At 42.5% G+C, this 19,117-nt stretch overlaps 1 protein-coding gene across 1 annotated transcript in view; it reads right to left on the bottom strand.

Moving 5' to 3' along the window:
• The window catches only part of PNPLA8 (patatin like domain 8, phospholipase A2), a 75,010-nt gene that overhangs the window by 37,863 nt on the left and 18,030 nt on the right, over positions 1 to 19,117 (bottom strand). The window contains exons 7-8 of the mRNA XM_090042302.1: positions 12,319 to 12,376; positions 6,226 to 6,420 (exon numbers count right to left, since the gene is read on the bottom strand). Of these exons, the coding sequence (XP_089898428.1) occupies positions 6,226 to 6,420; positions 12,319 to 12,376 (253 nt within the window). The remainder of the gene's footprint in view (positions 1 to 6,225; positions 6,421 to 12,318; positions 12,377 to 19,117) is intronic.

Genomic DNA, 19,117 nt, shown 5'->3' with positions numbered 1-19,117 from the left:
AAGAGGAGAGACTGTAAGAAATAACTTCCCCCTCTGAAGGAAGTGAAGAAAAAAAAATTCACAGGTGACAGCACAGCTGGGAGAGGTTAATAAACCACAGATGCGGTTTCAGATAAGATACTCTAGATATGCACCATATACACACAAACTTCCACATCTTGACATCATCATTTGGTCTCCCTCGACGGCATGGTTCCTACTGAAGAATGCATCTGAGATTAAATCCCTTTAATGATAATGTGTGCCTCGTTTGAGCCACAAAGAATATTAATCCTCATCCCTTCATCTGCTAACAGCTGCACTGTTTTTCCTACTTGGTAGAGCAGAACAAGACAGCATGGCATGACTGACTGAATGAATGTAAATGGTGTTTGTTTTTTGTGAGCTCTTTTACAAATAATTTACAAAAAAAACTTTACAGCAGCTGATATTATATCAACAAACTGGAATAACATTTATTCATATTATAACGTCAGGGCGTACTTTCTCAAATTTAACTCTTTCAGAATAATTGCTAAGAGATCATTAGCTTAATAAATTTTAAAGCCCTTCCAAATATTGACAAAACATGCTCCACCCATCCAGCTATTTCTCTCTGCTCTAGATAGGACTAGCATTTCAACACAGGCCAGACAACATCAGTGAAAGAAATGGTAGACATCAGTGAACAGGCCAACCACCTATGAAAACCTACAATTTGGAAATGTCAGAATAAATTATTTTCACACTTATCCTTGTACTCTAAAGTTAGGTCAACTGTCTAACACTGTCTTTGCATTCAGTAATGAAGGTATAACCAGCTGACAAAACGATACATTTTGTTCTTAAATAATCCCTTTCAGTCCCCAAGACTAAAAACCCAGGGAACAAATTCCCATATATTACTCTTTTCTAAATACAAAGCTGAACTTAACTGGTATTTCATTGTGGAGCAACACAAATATTACTATAAACTGAAAATCTACAGAAAAAATCTGAGCTCCGCAAGGTATTAACTATACAATTTACAACATAAAGTCTTTCCAACAGAATTAAAATAGATGGATGTATAACAAACAAACAAAAACTATGCCTGTTCAAGAAGCCTTATACTTAAAGATTGGGAAACCTAGAAGTGGGAATTATTCAGTATCTCGCTTATCACATCCTTCCCTTTGCTTCCTAATTATAATGAAACCAATTAAAGTTCCTGGAGACAGATGAATGAGAACGAAAAAGCAACTCTGCTAAATGGAATTGGGAAGTCTTTATAAGCACAGGAACCAGTAAAGAAAGAACAGAGATGAGAGCAGAGGGGGGGAAAAGGCAAATAGGCTAATTGCTCTTATGTACTTGAAGATACCGGACTGATTTTTCACGACGCTAGCTCTCTGGAAGTGAAAAGAAACTTTAGAGTATAACAAAACTATTGTGTACTTTATGTACTGCCAGAATGGCATGCAGTGACCTTAAAACAGGGATCAACAACCTATGACCTGCAAAGACATTTGATGCCACCCAGGGATGTGGGGATTTGGCAGCATTCAGAGACAGGGAGCTTTCCCCAATGCTCCTGCAAAAGACACCTTGGAGTCACTGTAGATAGCTCTTTAAAAGTGTCAGCTTAATGTGCACCAGCCACCAAAAAACCTAATAAAAATGTTGGGCTTTATTAAGAAGGGACCTGAAAATAAAATGACATTATATAAATTGACTGTAAGCCCACATCTTGAATACCGTGTGCCGTTCTAGTCTCCACATCTCAATAAGGATGTAGCAGAATTAGAAAAGGCAAAGAGAAGGGCAACTATGATGATCAGGAGCCTGGAGCAGCTGCCATACCAAGAGAGAATAAAAGGCTAGGAGTCTTCAGTTTAGAAAGAAGAAGGCTGAGGGGGGATATGATAGAGATCAATAAAATCATGAAGGGTGTGAACCAAGTGGACACCCTTGGTCATCTCTTCCCCCTACTTCTAGTATTCTGGGACTCGGTGAACCAAGTGGACAGGGAATTGTTGTTCATCAAGTCCCAGAATACTAGAAGTAGGGGGAACTTGCTGAAATGAGTAGGTAATAGGTTTAAAACTAACATGAGAACGTACTTTTTAAAGCAACATATAGTTAACCTATCGGATTAATTTTTCTGGGGGTTGTGGAAGCAGATAAAATAGCCAGGTTAAAAAAGGGACTGGATAAGTTTGGATGACAAATCTGTCAATGGCTAACGAACAGAAAATGGCTGGAGATGTTTTCTCTGGCATCTCTAACTAATGGTGGATGCTAGGAAGCGTACTGAATAGGGGATGGTTCACTCCAGAGATGTTCTCCCTCTAAAGCATCCACTTCTGCCATTGCTGGAGAGAGCATACTGAGATAAATGGACCATTGGTCTGACCCAGTATGGTATTTCCTATGTTTCTTATATTCTAGTGCATTCCCTCCTGCCTGCCTCTGCCCCAAGCTTGGCCATTCTGGTCTGCAACTTGAAAAGGTTGCCAGCTGCTGCCTTAAGGTATTAAAAAGCAGCCTGTATCAGCCTAAATATTCTTAAAAAGAAAAAAAATGCTACACATACAGATTTTGGTTCTACATAGTCTTTGATGTAGAAGCTATACAGTCTTTGATGTAAACAATGCTTTCCAGCAAAAAAAAAGAGCAGGAGGAAAAGTGAGAAGATGAAAAAGTTATTTACACAGCTTAACAGTAACCCATTCATGGAGTTAAGCTTGCAAGTCCTCCAAAGACTGAGACCTTTTCCAGTCCTCCTGGGCCAGGCAGAACAGTGATTCTCAAACTTGGTGCTGAGGTACCTTGGGTGCCACCAGATCCTTTGAAGGGTGGTTTGAAGAGAAGTGAGGTGTGAATTGAGAAGCAGGTAAGTGCAGGCTCAGTTTTGTCCCCATCTGGATGATTTCTTACCTTGAACTCTCCCCCCTGCCCCCCACCATCTGTCCCACCCTGCAAGGAGGTAAGCAGTATAATATATAAATTAGTTTTTAAAACTGGGTGCCACTCAATTCACAAAAGTTATAGTGGGGTGCCTCCAGTTCAAAAAGTTTGAGAACCACCGAGATAGAAGATGACAAAACAGCTAGGTCTCAAGGAGTTCTTAAGTGGGAATAAGCATGACATGTATGCCTGTTATGTTTAATTTTTTAAAATAAAAAGCCCTAAATTTTTCTCCTCTTCCCATGCTCAATTGCACTTACGAAAAATGTGCATGTGCTATGCCACATAAAACCCACTGCATAAGAGAAATGACCTTAAAATGCAAATGACAAAGCAATGCATTAAAACAGAAGAATTCTCAGGGTTGGTTGATTTGGTACAAACAACTTCCCCATATAGAAAAACTTGGAAAAGAAAAAACTACACAGAAATGTCTAGTAGCCAATAGTTTATATTGCTGATTATAGTAAGCCAGCTGCTTGTCAATATTCATACTTGAAAAATAATGGCTTAAATTGCAAAGTTATGCCGTTTATGAAGTTTTAATATATTTTCCCTAACTACAAAATTTATCAAACACTTGAAATGAGTTAATAAAATCCGACTTCTTGACATTTAAAACTGGACTGAATGGACAAAATATAGAGTAATAAGAAATAATTCTGTAGGGACATGTAATGAGTCATGGGTAGGGATATGCAGTGAGTCACTTTATTCCTATGAATATTCAACAATATACAAGAGATGCGATTAAAAAAAGAAAACCTATACACATGCTCCAGGGTGGTGGGAAGGGAAGTTTTAATTACAGTGGCTATTGGGAGCTGCGTTAATTAAAATTCATTTATTCAGCACCCTATGTTTCTAAATAGCAGTGGGGGTGCTTTAACTAAAGCTTGTTCAACAAGACGTAGTTAAAGTGCCACCATTTTAAACAAAGAATGCTAAATACGTGAGATGCACCAGGACACTGGAGCATTCTAACTCGAACGCTTCAGCGGATTTGATTAAATTAAGTTTGCTCCGATGTGCTCTAACTGGAACATTGGAGCATGTGTAGATAGGCACCTGGTCAGCACTCAGTTGAAAAACTCCAGTGAAATAAATTTGGTAACACTCAAGTCCTATTTTTAGGGACTTAACTAATTCACAGGGGCTGCCCTGCCCCCAATTTTATGGTTGCTGCGCATGTCACCATTTTTGTGGTGGAGCGTAGTGGGTCGCCCTATGCCTCTGATTGGCTACAGGGCCCCAGAAATCTCCCCCCTGCCCAGAGATTTATTCCAGGTGGCCATCTGTCAATCTCTGGGGAAGGGCAGGACTATTGGAGCCCCTTGGCCACAGGCATGGGGACTCCTCTACAAAATTCCCTGCCCCTGCCCCCCAGGGCTTCATGATGCCAGGGCTTCCCGCCTCTGTTTCCCTTTCCTTCCTCCCTCCCAGCTGGACATTTTTCAGCTTTTTTGTGGTCCCCATGCTTTTTCACAGGGGACCTACCAAATTTATGATTTCTGCAAATATTGCATTACTGCAAGTTTGGTAGGTCTCTACCTACTGTATTTATTTGAACATAAGCCAATTCTGATTATAAAATGACCCCCCAATAATCAGATTCCGTACGTGGAAAATTTATAAATGTATACAAGTTCTGCAGTTACCACGAACACATTTAGTTTTGTGTAATTACACTCAGGACTTGTTTCACACAATACAGTTAGAAAACTTGTAAAGAGCCTAGGCTTTTAGCACTTTAGGAGGTTATTCCACAGCAAAACTCTTCCTCACCATGAGAAATTATATAAATTCTTTTTAGATTCAATCTAAAATTTGTTTTTTTTTCCTCAGTGTTATTCTATATTACTTTTCCCTCCTAATATGCTAAATAAAATATTCATTTCTATTAAAAAAAGATACATGATTCAATTATTTACAGACTGATCCTTCTGTATTCATCATTCAGAGAAGTTATATGATGGATCTTTACAGAGAAGTTTGCAAGAAATGACACTAATGTAACTTGCTGGGAAAATAAGAGACTAGTCTAAGTCACTGTCCAACTGGCAGCCTTCAAATTGTGCACAGACAATGCACTCCCGAAGTGTTTCAACTGCAAGTGGAGTCTCCCATCTGCTCCCGCTGCCACTTCCTGCCCCCAGCTCAAGGGGTGGAGCAATACTGCAGCATGGGGAGCTGAGGGTGAGGCCAGGGTTACGTGGGCACAGTGTACTGGGGGAGTTGAGGTATAGAGGGGAAAGAGGCTGTGGGTGCACGGTGCAGGGGTGGAGAGAGTCATGGGTGCACAGTGTAATGGGGCAGGAGGCAGGACATCCACAGGGTGTGCAGCCCGCATGAGGTGGGGTGGGAAGGGGTTGTGGCTCACCCTGGTGCAGCCTGCATAACATACAGTTCTTGCTGTGGCCTGCCCTGCTTTAAGTATCACTTCTTGGCTGAAGTGTGCTGTACCCTTATCTAGTAGTTGTTCCATATGCAAGGTTGGCGTTCACTATAATTATAATGTAATCCAATTTTTATTTTAGCTCTAGAGCCTTTGATATTGAAGGTCTCCGGTTCAATCACCACTGATAAACACTGCTGACAAATCAGTAAAGGAAAAATTGCAAGAGATGCTAGGGCAGCACAATCTGATAATACAAGCACATAGTCTCAGGAGACAGCAAGCAGAATTCTCTTGAGAGTTCTGGCACTCGTTAAGGAGGAATTAAGTTACAGTAGCATATTATTATCCATTCACATTTTTTATACTTTATGCCAGGGGCTGGCAATTTAATACTGTGGAACTAGTGGCAGCTTTTCCTGTGCCATGGCAGAGAGAAAGCAGCAGTGGTGGATGGGTCCTGCACCTGCCTACCTCTGACCTGAGCTGGGTCACTCCAGCCCATGGGCTGAAAAGGTTGCTTTATGCTGTTGTTAAATACTAAGTCATAGCACCTGCTTAATGAAATAACACTTAAACTACCACTTGAAAGCAGGAACTTTGTAGAAATTTGCAACTCTCATATAATGTTTCTTTCTAGAATAAGAAGTGTAAGTACCCAAGTGTATGGATCGTGGTTGACACTAGTACTTTATGCTTATATTTACAGCTGTATAATTCCTAGGAAAGCTAAGAATTAGCTTTCCTTTCCCTAATATTCCTGGGCTTTCTCTCTGCTGCTACTTGCTAATTTAAATTATCCTGTTTAATTCTGATTTCAGTAGGTATTTCTTTATTCATATATATTTTACCCAAATTCAACATAAGAGCATATTTATTGGAATATACTATTTCAAACTTACCTGATGAAGGTCGTTACCCAGTGTACATTCCTGAAAGTAACCTGGTGCAGCAGATGATGCTCTAATAGCCTGCCATAATTTATACTGACATCCTCCGATATAATGAGACGTGACACCTGGAAGGTGGTTGTAGTTTCTAAAAACAAATGCTTTCAGTGGTGTTCCTCTGCTTACAATGGTGCTTACTGCAGCTACCTAGGAATTTAGGAGAAAAAAAAAGATAAATTTCAGAGGAAACAATAGCATTTTCTTCCAGAACTAGTGAATATAGATACTGACTTTGTAAAACACCTAGTCTTCCAGGTAGGTAACACAACAGGCACTGTATTATGTTTATTTCTGTACTGTATGTTGAAACTAAGGAATATAAAAATGTAAAGCGAATATTACCAAACTTGAGAGGCATTTCAAGAACTCATTTTTAAGGAAAGCTACCAAAAATGCTAGACACCAAATACTTCAGAGTGAATTAGTTTAGTTCTGCTTATGTTGGCTCAAACCACCATATACACATGGGGACATTCAGTAGAGCCCTCTCTGAAATCCTCTAACAGAATAATTTGGCTATACTTTAAATGATGGCTCCCTAAACACATCTAGAATGCATTAAAAATAGTAAGATTTTCTCTCTACTTTACCTCAAGTGAGGGTACATTCAAGTTCAAACTATGTCCTACTTTATATGAACACAGCAGCAATCATGTGATGTATGCCATATATTACCAAGATGTAGTAAAACAGGTAAAACACAATTCATAGCACTAGCTTGACTCCATCTTTTAATTCAATATACGTGTTATACCCTTGATTTCTGTGGGATATTTTTTCCAAGATTTTTTTCTGTTTCAATCCTCAAAGGTCTTAAAGTCATGTCCCGTTGCCCCCCTGGTTGTAAAATATGGATGCAGCTGCCTGCGGAGCTCATCAGTGCTTCTTCCACGTCAACCAGTAACAGCAGCCATTATATTGAGATAACTCCTTCCCCAAGGAGGAAGAGAGACTATAACACAGGTGCAGGCAATTATTTTGGGCAGAGGGGCGCTTTCTGAGTTTTGGCAAGCCATCGAGGGCCACAAGGGTAGCTCACCTCCTGGTCACCATCTTGGGATCAGAAGTCCTGCCTTCTAACCCCTGACCTTTGCCATCAGAAGTTCCTCCCCTTGTCCCCCATAAGTACTCCTTTTAGCAAGGGGGTTTGCCACCTCAGAACCAGAAAAATACTGAATCATATTCTAAAAAAAAAAAAGACCAAACAAAAAAAAAATCAAACATGTACTACAACATCCCTTAATTTCATTTAAAAAAAAATGTTTGTCCTGGGGGGGGGGAGGGAGGGAGGGGTGTGTGTGTGTGTGTGTGTGTGTGTGTGTGTGCGTGTGTGTGCGTGTGTGTGCGTGTGTGTGTGCGCGTGCGTGCGTGTGCGTGGTGTAATTTACAGGTGATACTATAATACCTTAAAATGAAGTCTTACTCTTGTATATTGTGGGTGGGGTGTGGGGGAGGATGTAGGTGGGTATGTGTGGAGGGTTGGTAGGCGTGGGGTGTACCTGTGGATGTGTGGGGTATAAGGTGGATCTGGGGAGGGTTGTGGCATGTGTTGGGGGCAGGGGTGGGTAGGCTATGTGCAAAACCTCCCCCTCATGGCAAGCAGAGACCCTGCCAGCGCTCCTCCAAGCCAGGGCTCTGCATTCCTGTTGCTCCCAGCCTCAAGGCACCAGTGCAGGCCCCATGCTCCTGCTTACTGCCACTTCTCCTCCTGTCTGCTACTGGCACCACATCCCAGCTGCATGTCCGAGACCACAGGACACAGCAGGAATTGGACCAGCCTGGTAAGCACCGTACGGAGCCAGCTGAGAATGGCAGGGGGCGGGCTGATTCCTGCCGAATCCTGCAGTCTAGTGCTGCAGCCGGGAACCATGTGGTACTGAAGTGGCAGCATCAGCGAGCAGGACAATGGGAAAATGACTGTGGATAGTGGGAGGAAGGGGCAGTGAGCAGGCACACAGAGAGCAGCAACAGCTGGGAAAGAGCACGGGGTCCGTGCTGGTGGGGGCCAGCAGGGATCAATGGAGCCGGGCTGGGCTGTGCTGGCAGGGAGAGGGGAGCCAGCCCAACTACACAGAGCTCTTGCTGGCCAGGCCCCATGCTCCTGCCGCCCTGCTCTGGGACCCACCAGCACTGGCCCTGGAGCTCTGGTGCAGATTCCACGCTCCTGCCTGGCTACTGCTGGACTCCTGTGCATCCACTCACTGCCCCTTCCCCCCACCTTCTGCAGTCATTTTCCTGCTCCCTCCAGTCCACTCACCAGCTGCTCTGGCACCTTGTGGTTCCCGGCTCTATTACCAGGACCACAGGAGCTGGCCAGCCCTGGCCCAGCCTTGAGGACTGGGGCAACGGCATGCGGTCTTTCCCTGCTTCCCTCCCCTTTCTCCTCTCACACCTCGATCTGAATTTCCCTCCAGCACAGGAAGGCAGGAACATCCCCAGGGTCCCAGGCCAGAAAGCTCTGCTAGGCAGAGGCTTCAGCTTGGAGCAAGGAGGCCTTGCTGCTGTGGCTCCTTAGCCCTGCCACTGGCTCCCCCTGGGCCCTACTGCTGCTGGTTCCTGTCATCTTTGACAGGCTGCCAGGGGCAGATAAATATTAATTTTCTAAAATTTTAGGGGCCCACGGGCTGGATAGAATGGCCTGGCAGGCCAGATCCAGCCCACAGGCCATATTTTGCCTACCCCTGATATAGCATCCAGCAGAAACAGTTTTTTCTTGTATTTTAAGTAGGAACTGTGGTGGCAGAAATGCAGTGGTAAATATGGTGGTGAATGCCCTTGTACTTTCTCTCTCTCTCTCTCTCAGAGGCACCGTAAATCACAAATACCCCATGATGCAACTGTGCTGACAAAAGAAAATGGAAGCAAGAAGTTTAAATGAAAAGAAGCTTGGTAGACTGAACTATTCTTTATGAGTATGCTATATGCAGTAAGAACTTACAAAACATTTTTGTTTTTAGCTTATTCTGTCTTGACATTTTCAAGTACTGTTTGACTATTATAGTTTTTTTTTCTTTTTTTTTTTTAAATAAATCAGCAGGTAAATATTACAAAATAGTATTCTCTTTAATGACAAGTCCACAAATACTAAGTGTTTTATTAGTTTTAACTTGTTACATGGATATTATTTTCCAGTTTCTTGTATTATGTTATTTTTAATCAATACAAATAAACTGTTTTAAGAAAGGCAGCCAAAGCTGCAAGGCACAACACTCAAAAGTCAGGAAATAGCAGTACACAAGTATGAATGATGTACAACATACATATGACAGAAGCTTCAATTTTTTTCCTTTAATCTTTTTAGATGGTAAAATCAAGGACTCTTTCAGAAAATCCTGAATAAAGTATACCCACATGTTATACTTGTGGGAAAATTCCTTTTTTCAGAAAAACAAAAAAGCTCCTAAAAAACATTCACTGCATTTCAACAAAGCGATCCAATTGCTGCATACCAGAAGGGAGAGAAAACACAAGATCACCAGAAGCAGAAAAAATTGCCTACACTTGACAGCCCTAGAAATTTCCAGGAAGACATTTAAATACCATTACCAAAAAAAATAGTATGCAAGTCAATCTGAGTGGGAGAGTCAAAGCAATACTTCTCAGGAAGGGGAAGTACAGATGCAACAAATCAGCATATTTTAGAGACACACTCACCCATAAATAATCACTATTTACTAGCTTATGTTAAGAATAGGAAAAACCTTTAAGTGATGATGCACATAGCATGGCATGGCTGGCATTGTTTAAAACAGCAGCTCTTAGCAAATAAGTGGGTGTGCATCACTTCATACAAGTAGCCTTTGTTTTTGTGAAAGTATTACTCATCAAACACTTGAAAGCTTAAGTTATGATATAAGTGTACTAACTCCCATTTCAGCTGCACAATTACAAATAAATTATAATAAATATAGCTTTACTAGTACAAAAAGCCAACATATGTAAAACTTCTCTATGAAAATTTATTAAGCTACATATGATGAAGTACAACAATTTCTATGCATCCCAAACCAAAGATCTGCTTTTGCTCCCACTGAAGCATGGGCAACTGGTGGCTCTTGAGTCTGGGAGGGGCACCCACAGATCCTGCCGGCGGCATTGGCAGCGGAGCATCCATGGATGCTGCCAGTGGTGTCGATGAGCTCCCGCAGATACTGCCAGTGGCACTGGTGGCTGGGACAGCCCTATCAGGGGGAGGGGCACGTTGAGCACCCGCAGATGCTGTCAGTGGTGTTGGTGGTGGGGACAGCCCTGTCAGTACCCCCTCTACCCGTCGCCTATGTACTGAAGTCAAGAGCAAAACTCCTACATGGTGCTGAGCACCCAATTCTAACAGAGTTCAACAAAAGTTGAAAGCATAAAGCACCATATATAGTTGCACTTTATTTTGATTATGCTACACTATTTTAGACTGACACCACTGCCAGCACTAAAAAGTGATTACTGTAAATAAGTACCAATTACATATCTATTTAATTTTATTACTGAGGAAAGTGGAAGGAAGCCAAAGATCTCAGTTCAAAGATAATTTTCAAATCAAATCAATATAGGACAGCTTCTCCCCCGAATGCAACATGCCACTCCAGCCTTCTCAAGTGCTCATTTTAGATGTGGGATGGGAATGCAGCCAGTTGAGCACGTTTCTATGTTTAGAACATTTTGAATTTCTTCCATTTAATAGTAAAACATTGAATATAGTACCATGACATCAAGACACCTGTTAATTTACCAAACTGTTGTTAAACATGTGCTATTATATTTCTCCTCCTGCCTCATGTCCCACCACATGCCAAAAATAAAACACCCTTCTTTCTCATCTTTCACTCTTGTGCTGTTGGATACAGTGCCCTTCCAATTAACTGGTGCCCTTCATATGCTACAGAAAGAGCAGAGATTATAGGGCATGAATCAGAGACTGGAGAAAAATGTGGTGATGCACATCAAGTAAGGAGCAACTGGTTTTCTCACACTACCCACAGAAACAACCACCACAGTCTACCCAGCAAAACTGCCTGGCAGTACTGACGGGACACTAAGATGAGCTATTGCAGAATCCAGAAAAGCCAGAATATTTAAGTATTTTCAATTTGCAAATATTTTATCATCTCAAAATATAAATGTACACAAAAGCAGTCTGATAGCTGGTAAAAAGTATAAGCTGGCTGCAATAAGGACTTGGGAGTATCATGGAAGATTTTTTTTTTAGCATAAATTTGTATTACATGAATACTTTTTAGAGACTACACTCTGTACCAATGATGCTCACATTTTTCCCCTCCCACAGGCCTGAAGGGCAGGGTCCCATTTGTCTGCAGGCCAGATCCCAATCTGGCACAGCACAGGTGCAGTGGGCACCCTTGGACTACATGGATGGGTTGAAGGTCAGCTCCCCCTGCTCCCTTCCCACAGAGGAATGTGGCATGGCCCAGCCTCGTGAGAGAGAGGGGGCATGGCCTGGCACCACAGAGAAACAGTGGTTGTGGTTTGGCTGGGGGGGAAGATGGGTACAGCCCAGTTTCACAGTGAAAGGGAGCATGGCTTGGCTTTGCAGGGGAAAAAGTGGGCATCTCAGCCCCACCTGGCCTTGAGGAGGGAAGGGGCCATGGCCTAGCTCTGCAGGGAAAAGGGGTGTGGTTTGGCCCTGCAGGGGGAGGGTCATGGCCTGCCCCCAAGCTAGCTGGGGGGGGGGGGGCGGGGGCAGGCAATGGTTGGTCTTGATTCAGATGTGGGGGTGTAGCCTGGCTGCAGCCAGCAACTTGGGGCTTGGGAATTTGCGGGGGGGGGGGGGGTGGAGGATAAATTAATGCCCACTATTGCTACCCCTCCTCCCCCAAAACTTCCTGTCCCATGGGAAGCTCTGCAGGCCACACATGATGGCTTCATGGGGCTGTATTTGGCCCATGGGCAAGCGGTTGAGCACCCCTGCTTTGTGTTGCATACATTTTGTAAGATTTTTTTAAGTGATGGAAATTTCACTGAATGCTATTTGTTCCTAATAATTAATTACACCAGTGTGTTTTATGCATTTTTTTAAAAAACTGCACTTACCTTCGGACATTTGGGATTTCTTGCTGTTTCGATCAGAAGATCTGATCCCATTTTCTCTCTATGAGTAAAAGACAAATCATTGAAAATACCCTGTTAGTCTGGCATGTTCATTACAAACTAGTCAAAACCCAACATCTATATCTAATCTTATTTAGGATACTTTCTATTTAAAATGATCAGGGTGAGGATATGGGTAAGGTCCTAGCTCTATAGAAGTTAATGAGACCTTTGCCTTGGACTTCTATGGAGCCAGGATATTACCCACAATATACTCTATGCTGCTGGAAATGACAACCTCTATATACAGATGATTAAGGTGATTTGTAGATTTCATAGTTTTCTTCCCCCTCCCCCAAATGAGATCTCAATCCACTAAGACACTTGAGAATATATGTAATACTGGACTTACAGAACTACTCTGGAACTAAAAGTTCAGAACATCTGTGTGCTTTCCTTGCTGAGGCAGTTACCATTACGAAAGAGAGAAGAATAAAAAAGTGATACTGCCATTGCCAATTGTGCAGGAGAGGAGTATGCAGTAAGTAAAACTGAAGTTAAAATATCTACTGTTCATTTTTCAAACAGTAGGTAGCCTTTAACTATTGCTTTCTGAGTTGAACTGCTTTATCAGGAGCACAGCATCTCTACAAGCCTTCCTATTGCTAGAGTTTGGAAATCATACAAAAGATCCACATTTGAATCCATCGACACCTCAACAGAATCTGTATATAATTTAAAAGGCCTCACTGCATGGTCACTGACTGGTCACATAGTAGCATGAACGCAGCACTGGCTCAGGTATTTGTTTAAGAAGGTATCTGATCTCTCCCACCCTCAAGTGAACCCATTTGCAACTTAAAAAGAGAGACGTACTTGTGGGATGGGAGGGGTAAGAAAACTAAGAAACTCCTCCATGACCATTTCAGGCTGGACATAAGGAAAAACTTCTTTACTGTCCAAGCCCCCAAGGCCTGGAATAGACTCCCTCCAGAAGTGGTGCAGGCACTTACTCTGGACTCATTCAAGAAATGTTTGGATAATTATCTTGCTGGGTCCTTTGACCCTAGCTGACTTCCTGCCCCTGAGGCAGGGGGCTAGACTTGATGATCTTCAAGGTCCCTTCCAGCCCTAATGTCTATGAAATCTATGAAGAAATACACAAATCATCTTAAACAGATTCTACCAGTTTTTGCAGTATGTAAGGTAGCAGCTTTCAATTTTTTTCTAGTTGCAATATCATTTACAGTCAGAAAATTTCACAGCCATACAAGAGCCATCAGATGAACAACTTCACTATTTTAAGAGGGATATTTCATACGGAGCAGCTGAATTTATTGTAAGCATTTTATCTGCTTACATCTACTCCACAAAAAGTGCCAGTTTAACCAGGCAACTTACCCCTGAACAAAACCGGGTGAAAGTTACTGTGGTTTAGCTTCAATTGCTGCAGGAAAGAAGCAGGCTCACAAAACAGTTACCACTGAGTAAACAGCATGCACTCATGAGCAGTAAACCCTCCATGCCACCCCTAATTAAAACAATACTATTATTTTTAAATCTATTCACATTGTTACTGTTCATCAACACACAATTAATGAAATATAAGGATTCACTAAACTTGAATTGCTCTGCTGTAGTTGAGCTGCTGTGCCTGTTCTTACCTCAGAGTTAAATTAGGGCAGCTTACCCCTGAATATATCAGGGCTACATTGCTCCAGTTTTTTTTCACTTACTGTGAGGTAATTATCATCTCAGTGACCGTTATCACTAGGCAACCAAGGTGTGGTAAAGCTCCAGTCCTTGTTAATTAATAGCATACTTCATAATTGTGGACTAAGAGGAACTGGAGCATGTAGCAATCATTTGGGAACTGCTGAACTAAGCTTTTATTTCAATACTACTACTACTGCTAATAAAAAGCCCATCTAGCCCACCTAGCAGCAAAAAACCTTTTGAATACAGCCCAATGTGATGATGTGGGCTGCATCTGCTAGCAGGATCAGTGCCCCTATTTATTGCACGTTATGATTTATGTGGCTCTACATTATTTTGGGCTTTTGAAAATTAGGGTTTGCAGACCTGTGAATAGGAGAAATTAAGGATAAAAGGATGTGCAGTTTCAACCATATGCATTCCACTTCAAACTGAAAGCCAGTAAGCATTAGGTAATTTTTTTATGTCCTGCTTGGGAGGACAAACAGGAAATTATAGCTGTACCAGGGTTCATCGTTTAAACAATCTGAACTGCAGTACTTCAGACCCATAATTCAGTAACCTCCCTCTTGGAAAGACCAGCATCAGATTCTGCACAGGAGTCCAAGAAAAACTCCCTAATCTCCAGTAGAATGGCTGGGGGTCTGAAACATGATGTCCAAGATGTTAGCATTACCCATCTGGATATGAGCAAACTGGATCCCCAGCACTGGGAAGCAGCTTCTTGGTCCCACAACTTCCTACATGGCTGGAATTTTAAAGGGCAGACAGCTCATAAGTGGCCCCTTCACACTCATGCTGCCCTGTTCCCTTGCTGCTCTGGCTGCAGAAACAGCACAGATTGCCAGTGTGAGGGACCTCACTGTAAGTGGCAGCAGGAACTGCCTAGGGGTGCAGACCTTGCCATCCAACTGAGGCCAAACAGCAGGGCCAGACAGGGGGCCTGTTGATGAGTGGTACCAGGTAGGGTACAGCTGGATGTAGGGCAGGCTATCAGGGTGCCAGGGAGAGCATGCACCTCTGCTCCCCTTATAAGATGGAAACCTATCTAGGTCAGAAATTTTTTCCCTAGCCTGGTGTGATTTCATCTTAAAACAGGTTTCACTGCATTTGAAAACAGCTATTGCTTTCCCCACAACCAACCTTAATCCCTCTTTCACCAGACTAAATATACCTAGGTCTCTGAACCTTTTTGCAGATGGCTACTGTTCCAACACCTTTATCATTTTTGTTAGCCTCTGGATCAGGGGTAGGCAAAATACAAATTGCGGGTTTGATTTAACCTGCCAAGGGATACTGTCCAGCCTGTGGTGGGTCCCTCAGTCCCACCCAGCCCAGGCAGTGGTGCATACAGCTGGTCCCACTGTCCTAAGGATCCTGACCTCAGCAGCTCCTTCTGGCTACTGCTGCTGAAACTGGCCCTGCTGCCCAGGCACCCTGGCCTGTTGGGAGCAGGACACGTGCAGACAGGGTACACAGCTGAGTGGATGGGATGAGGCTGTAGGAAGGCAAGCAGTGGCATCCAGGAGCAGGACAGGTGGGCAGGGCGGTGACAATGCGAAGCTGGGGCCTACGGCAAAGTTGCAATCTACTGTCCGCATGTCCCTGTAATGGCAACCAGGGATCTGCCCTGGCCCCGTGCTGTCACAGCCCTGCAATCCCAGCCCCAGCCCTGCCCACCCATCCCACTCTGGGATGTCACTCCCTGTCCACCTGCACTCCCATCTCACCTGCCTGGTTCAGCATGGAGCAGAGCCACTTAGGAAGTTTGGGTGAGCTGCTGAGGAAGGCAGGGGAGTGCTGACCCAGCCCATGACAGCTCACTCAAACTCTTTAAATAGCCCTCCTGCCCAAATAATTGCCCTCACCTATGCTGGATCTTCTCTAGTTTCTCCGCTTTCTTCATAAAGTGCAGTGCCAGACCTACATACAATACTCCTACTGAGACATTAACAGTACTCAATAAAGCAGTACTACCAATATCTTTAATATTATACTCTTGACAATTCCTCCAAGCTTTATTTACTTTTTGGGAACTACACCAAATTACTGGCTCATGTTGAGTCTGTGATCCACTAACACCCCAACTGAATTGGGCTAGTGGTCAGCTATGTTCTGAGGCAGGAAGCTGGAATGGCCCAGCTTGGGTCCTAGGCAGGACAACACTGGGACCCAGCAGCCAGCACCACCCAGCCAAGGCACGTCACAGAAAAGCATCCTGCCACCCAGCTGCAGTGTGGCCCAAAGCCCATGCATCCAGACACCACCAAAACTCTAGCTCCACAGGCTGCATCCAGTAGCTCTGCAGATTGGATTTGGCCCATGGGCCATAAGTTGCTAACCCCCAATATGGGCAATGGTAATACCTAGTCAATCTTTTCCCATTATGTATTTGGGCATTTGTTTTTTCTTTCTGCTAGCTTTAGAATTTTACATTTGCTGAATTCATTCTGCTGTTAAATTCCACTTGCCGCTTTACCTACCTTGTTTAAATCCTCCAGAAACGCCTTAGGCCTCTCTGTACTTGGTGAACATAAACAGCCACCTCATCTATTAACACAGTTACCTCACTGGTTATTTCCTTTTCAAATGATTTAATATTAAATATTTTCCCTAACAACAACATATATAACAAGCTGTCTTGGACAAAATTTTTTGTATAAACCTTTTCACAAGAAGAGAGTAAGACAGAAGAGAGGCCAGTGTCAAAAATAGGTTATCTTCAGCTCCTCGCTAAACTGCTTTGTGACCTCAGGTGAGGACAATTCCTACAGCAATCTTCTCTGTGAAAAGAAGGAGATTACTACCGACAGCTTTGCAAACTCCAATGGGACATGCCTGAACTAGCTAAGAGCCCTAAGATGGGGAGGGTGAGACCCAGATATTCTCTGGAGAAGAGTGTATATTATAATTGTTTTTCAGTGTATGAAATGCTGGAATTGAACATGTTCTTTGGTTGCATTCACAGTACCTCTCACCCCAACCAACAGAACAGTTTTTACCCCATCCACAACTTAGCATTACATTGGTTTTTGGAGCAGTTTTACTACAGTCTGTCAAACTGCTACGTCTGCTGCCTCATAAAAAATCTAACATAATTCTCCTGCAAATACCAGACTCTACTAAAGTTAAAAAAATATTTTAAATGCAAAACTTTAGTGAACATAAAATACCAGAATACAGAACATGCAACTATTTCTTACAGCATATTTCACTCAATAGGTTATCATATAAATTGATTACATAAAACATAGTGAGGATAATTCTGCTCTCTACACAAAGAGAATGGAAATCAATGATAAAGTAACTCCATCTAATGAATGCAATAATCTTAACGTTTAAGTCATCAAATTAAGTGAACAACAAGGCAGGTAGCTCAATGACAAGTAGGATGTCTTCTATTAACATGCATAAGATTAATACTGAAGCTAATCTTTGTATAAGACATCTAGCAAATTGCTACACTTAACTAAAATTAGTGGTAATTTTTAAAATAGGATTTTAATACTCCTCTAATGCAAGTAAAAGATTAATTGTGTTGCTTTTCAGTTTAAATACTTTAATGTAATATTACTAGATCATTCTTTATATTCAATAAAACATTTTACACCAGCTTCAAAATCATTCTTTCAGTTTTTCAAGTTTTCCTGCTAGTAGGGACCCTATAAATTTAATGCTCATTTTAAAGAGCTGTGTTTAAGACAAACAGCTTCAATGATCTATTTTGTCATATAAGAGATATCAAAACTTTCTTGTAGAACCAGTTTTTGCTTTCAAATTGTGTTTTTATAACATATTTCAGAACTTGATATTTGCCATTTTCTGGATGTCAAAGCCAATAAGAAATCCTGAATGAAGCTGAAATTAAAGAACTACTATACATGACTAGAATTATCACCACACAATTGTGTTTTGTCTTCCCGAGCGCAAAACCCAACCCGAAGAACGCCACCTCCGGGAGCGGGGGGGTGGGGGGTGGTGCCAACACGCCCGCGGCGGGCAGGGCCCCCCCCGGAGGCTGGCGGAAGGGGGGGGAAGCGGGCATTGTGTTTTGAAAATGCCAATATAGAAAGCTTCTCCCTGGATGCAGCCTGTGGAGCTAGAGTTTTGGTGGTGAGTGAGTGAAGGGCACCTCTTTCACTCTAGCAAGGAAACTTTTCTGCATTTTGCTTTTAACTGTCTTTAGACTCATACCATACTTCAATTATATCAAGGAGCATATAGAGACCTCCTACTAGGTAAGCAATCAGTTTCAGTAGATCAACTTCCTGTGAACCATCTGAAACAAGAGAAATATTTAGCTCTTTTGGTACTGTTTTTCCCTGCCAGGTATGCCATCCAGGGTGAAACTTCTGTAACATTACTCTCTTACCTCCTTGACATGGGTGGGTCAAATCACTTGACTCCAGTTCTATACTGAACCTGGAAATATGCAGGAGTGGACCACAAAACTACTGGGTCAAGAGATCGCTAACAAGACACCTGAATATATCAGGTTTCTAAAGAGAAGGCATATGCAAGTCAATTGAAACAGACCTGTATCCATGTGAGGTATTTTTCACTTCATGCAAAACTGAAGGTAAAAGAAGGTATCACTTCACTCCCTTTAAATTATTAACTATTGAGTTAAAAGAACACTTGTTTTCAAGAGTTCAACTATGACTCATTGTGCCTGATGCCAAGGCAATTCAGGTCAATAATGTGCATCTAAGGCAACCATGGGAGGAAGATTGCTGAACTCAACATAGCAAAATGCTTCTCTTTTATGCAGCTGTATATTTGTGGTCAGTAGACACGGTACCAGTTATCAATTTGAGGAAAATAAGTACACCAGTAGTTACCTCATTACTCTTTTTTTTTTCTTCCACCAACAACAGACACCTATTAAACAGGACCTGGACTTACAAGAATACTCAGCTCTCATTAAGGTCATCAAGGATCAGAGTTAAACAGCAAGCCAAAGTAAGCTTGTCTGATGATGCACAGTAAGCCACAGACCAGGGCTTCCCAACCTTTTCCTCAGCACAACCCCATTTCCTCAGTATGGCCCTTTGGTAACAACCCATAGCACTCCCCTCCCCCTCAA

The sequence above is a fragment of the Crocodylus siamensis genome, chromosome 4 (genome assembly GCF_052110815.1).
Source record: "Crocodylus siamensis isolate JL-2025a chromosome 4, ASM5211081v1, whole genome shotgun sequence".
NCBI classification, from domain to species: Eukaryota; Metazoa; Chordata; order Crocodylia; family Crocodylidae; genus Crocodylus; species Crocodylus siamensis.
The sequence above is the reverse complement of the archived record's forward strand: the minus strand, read 5'-3'. Positions and strand labels throughout refer to the sequence as shown.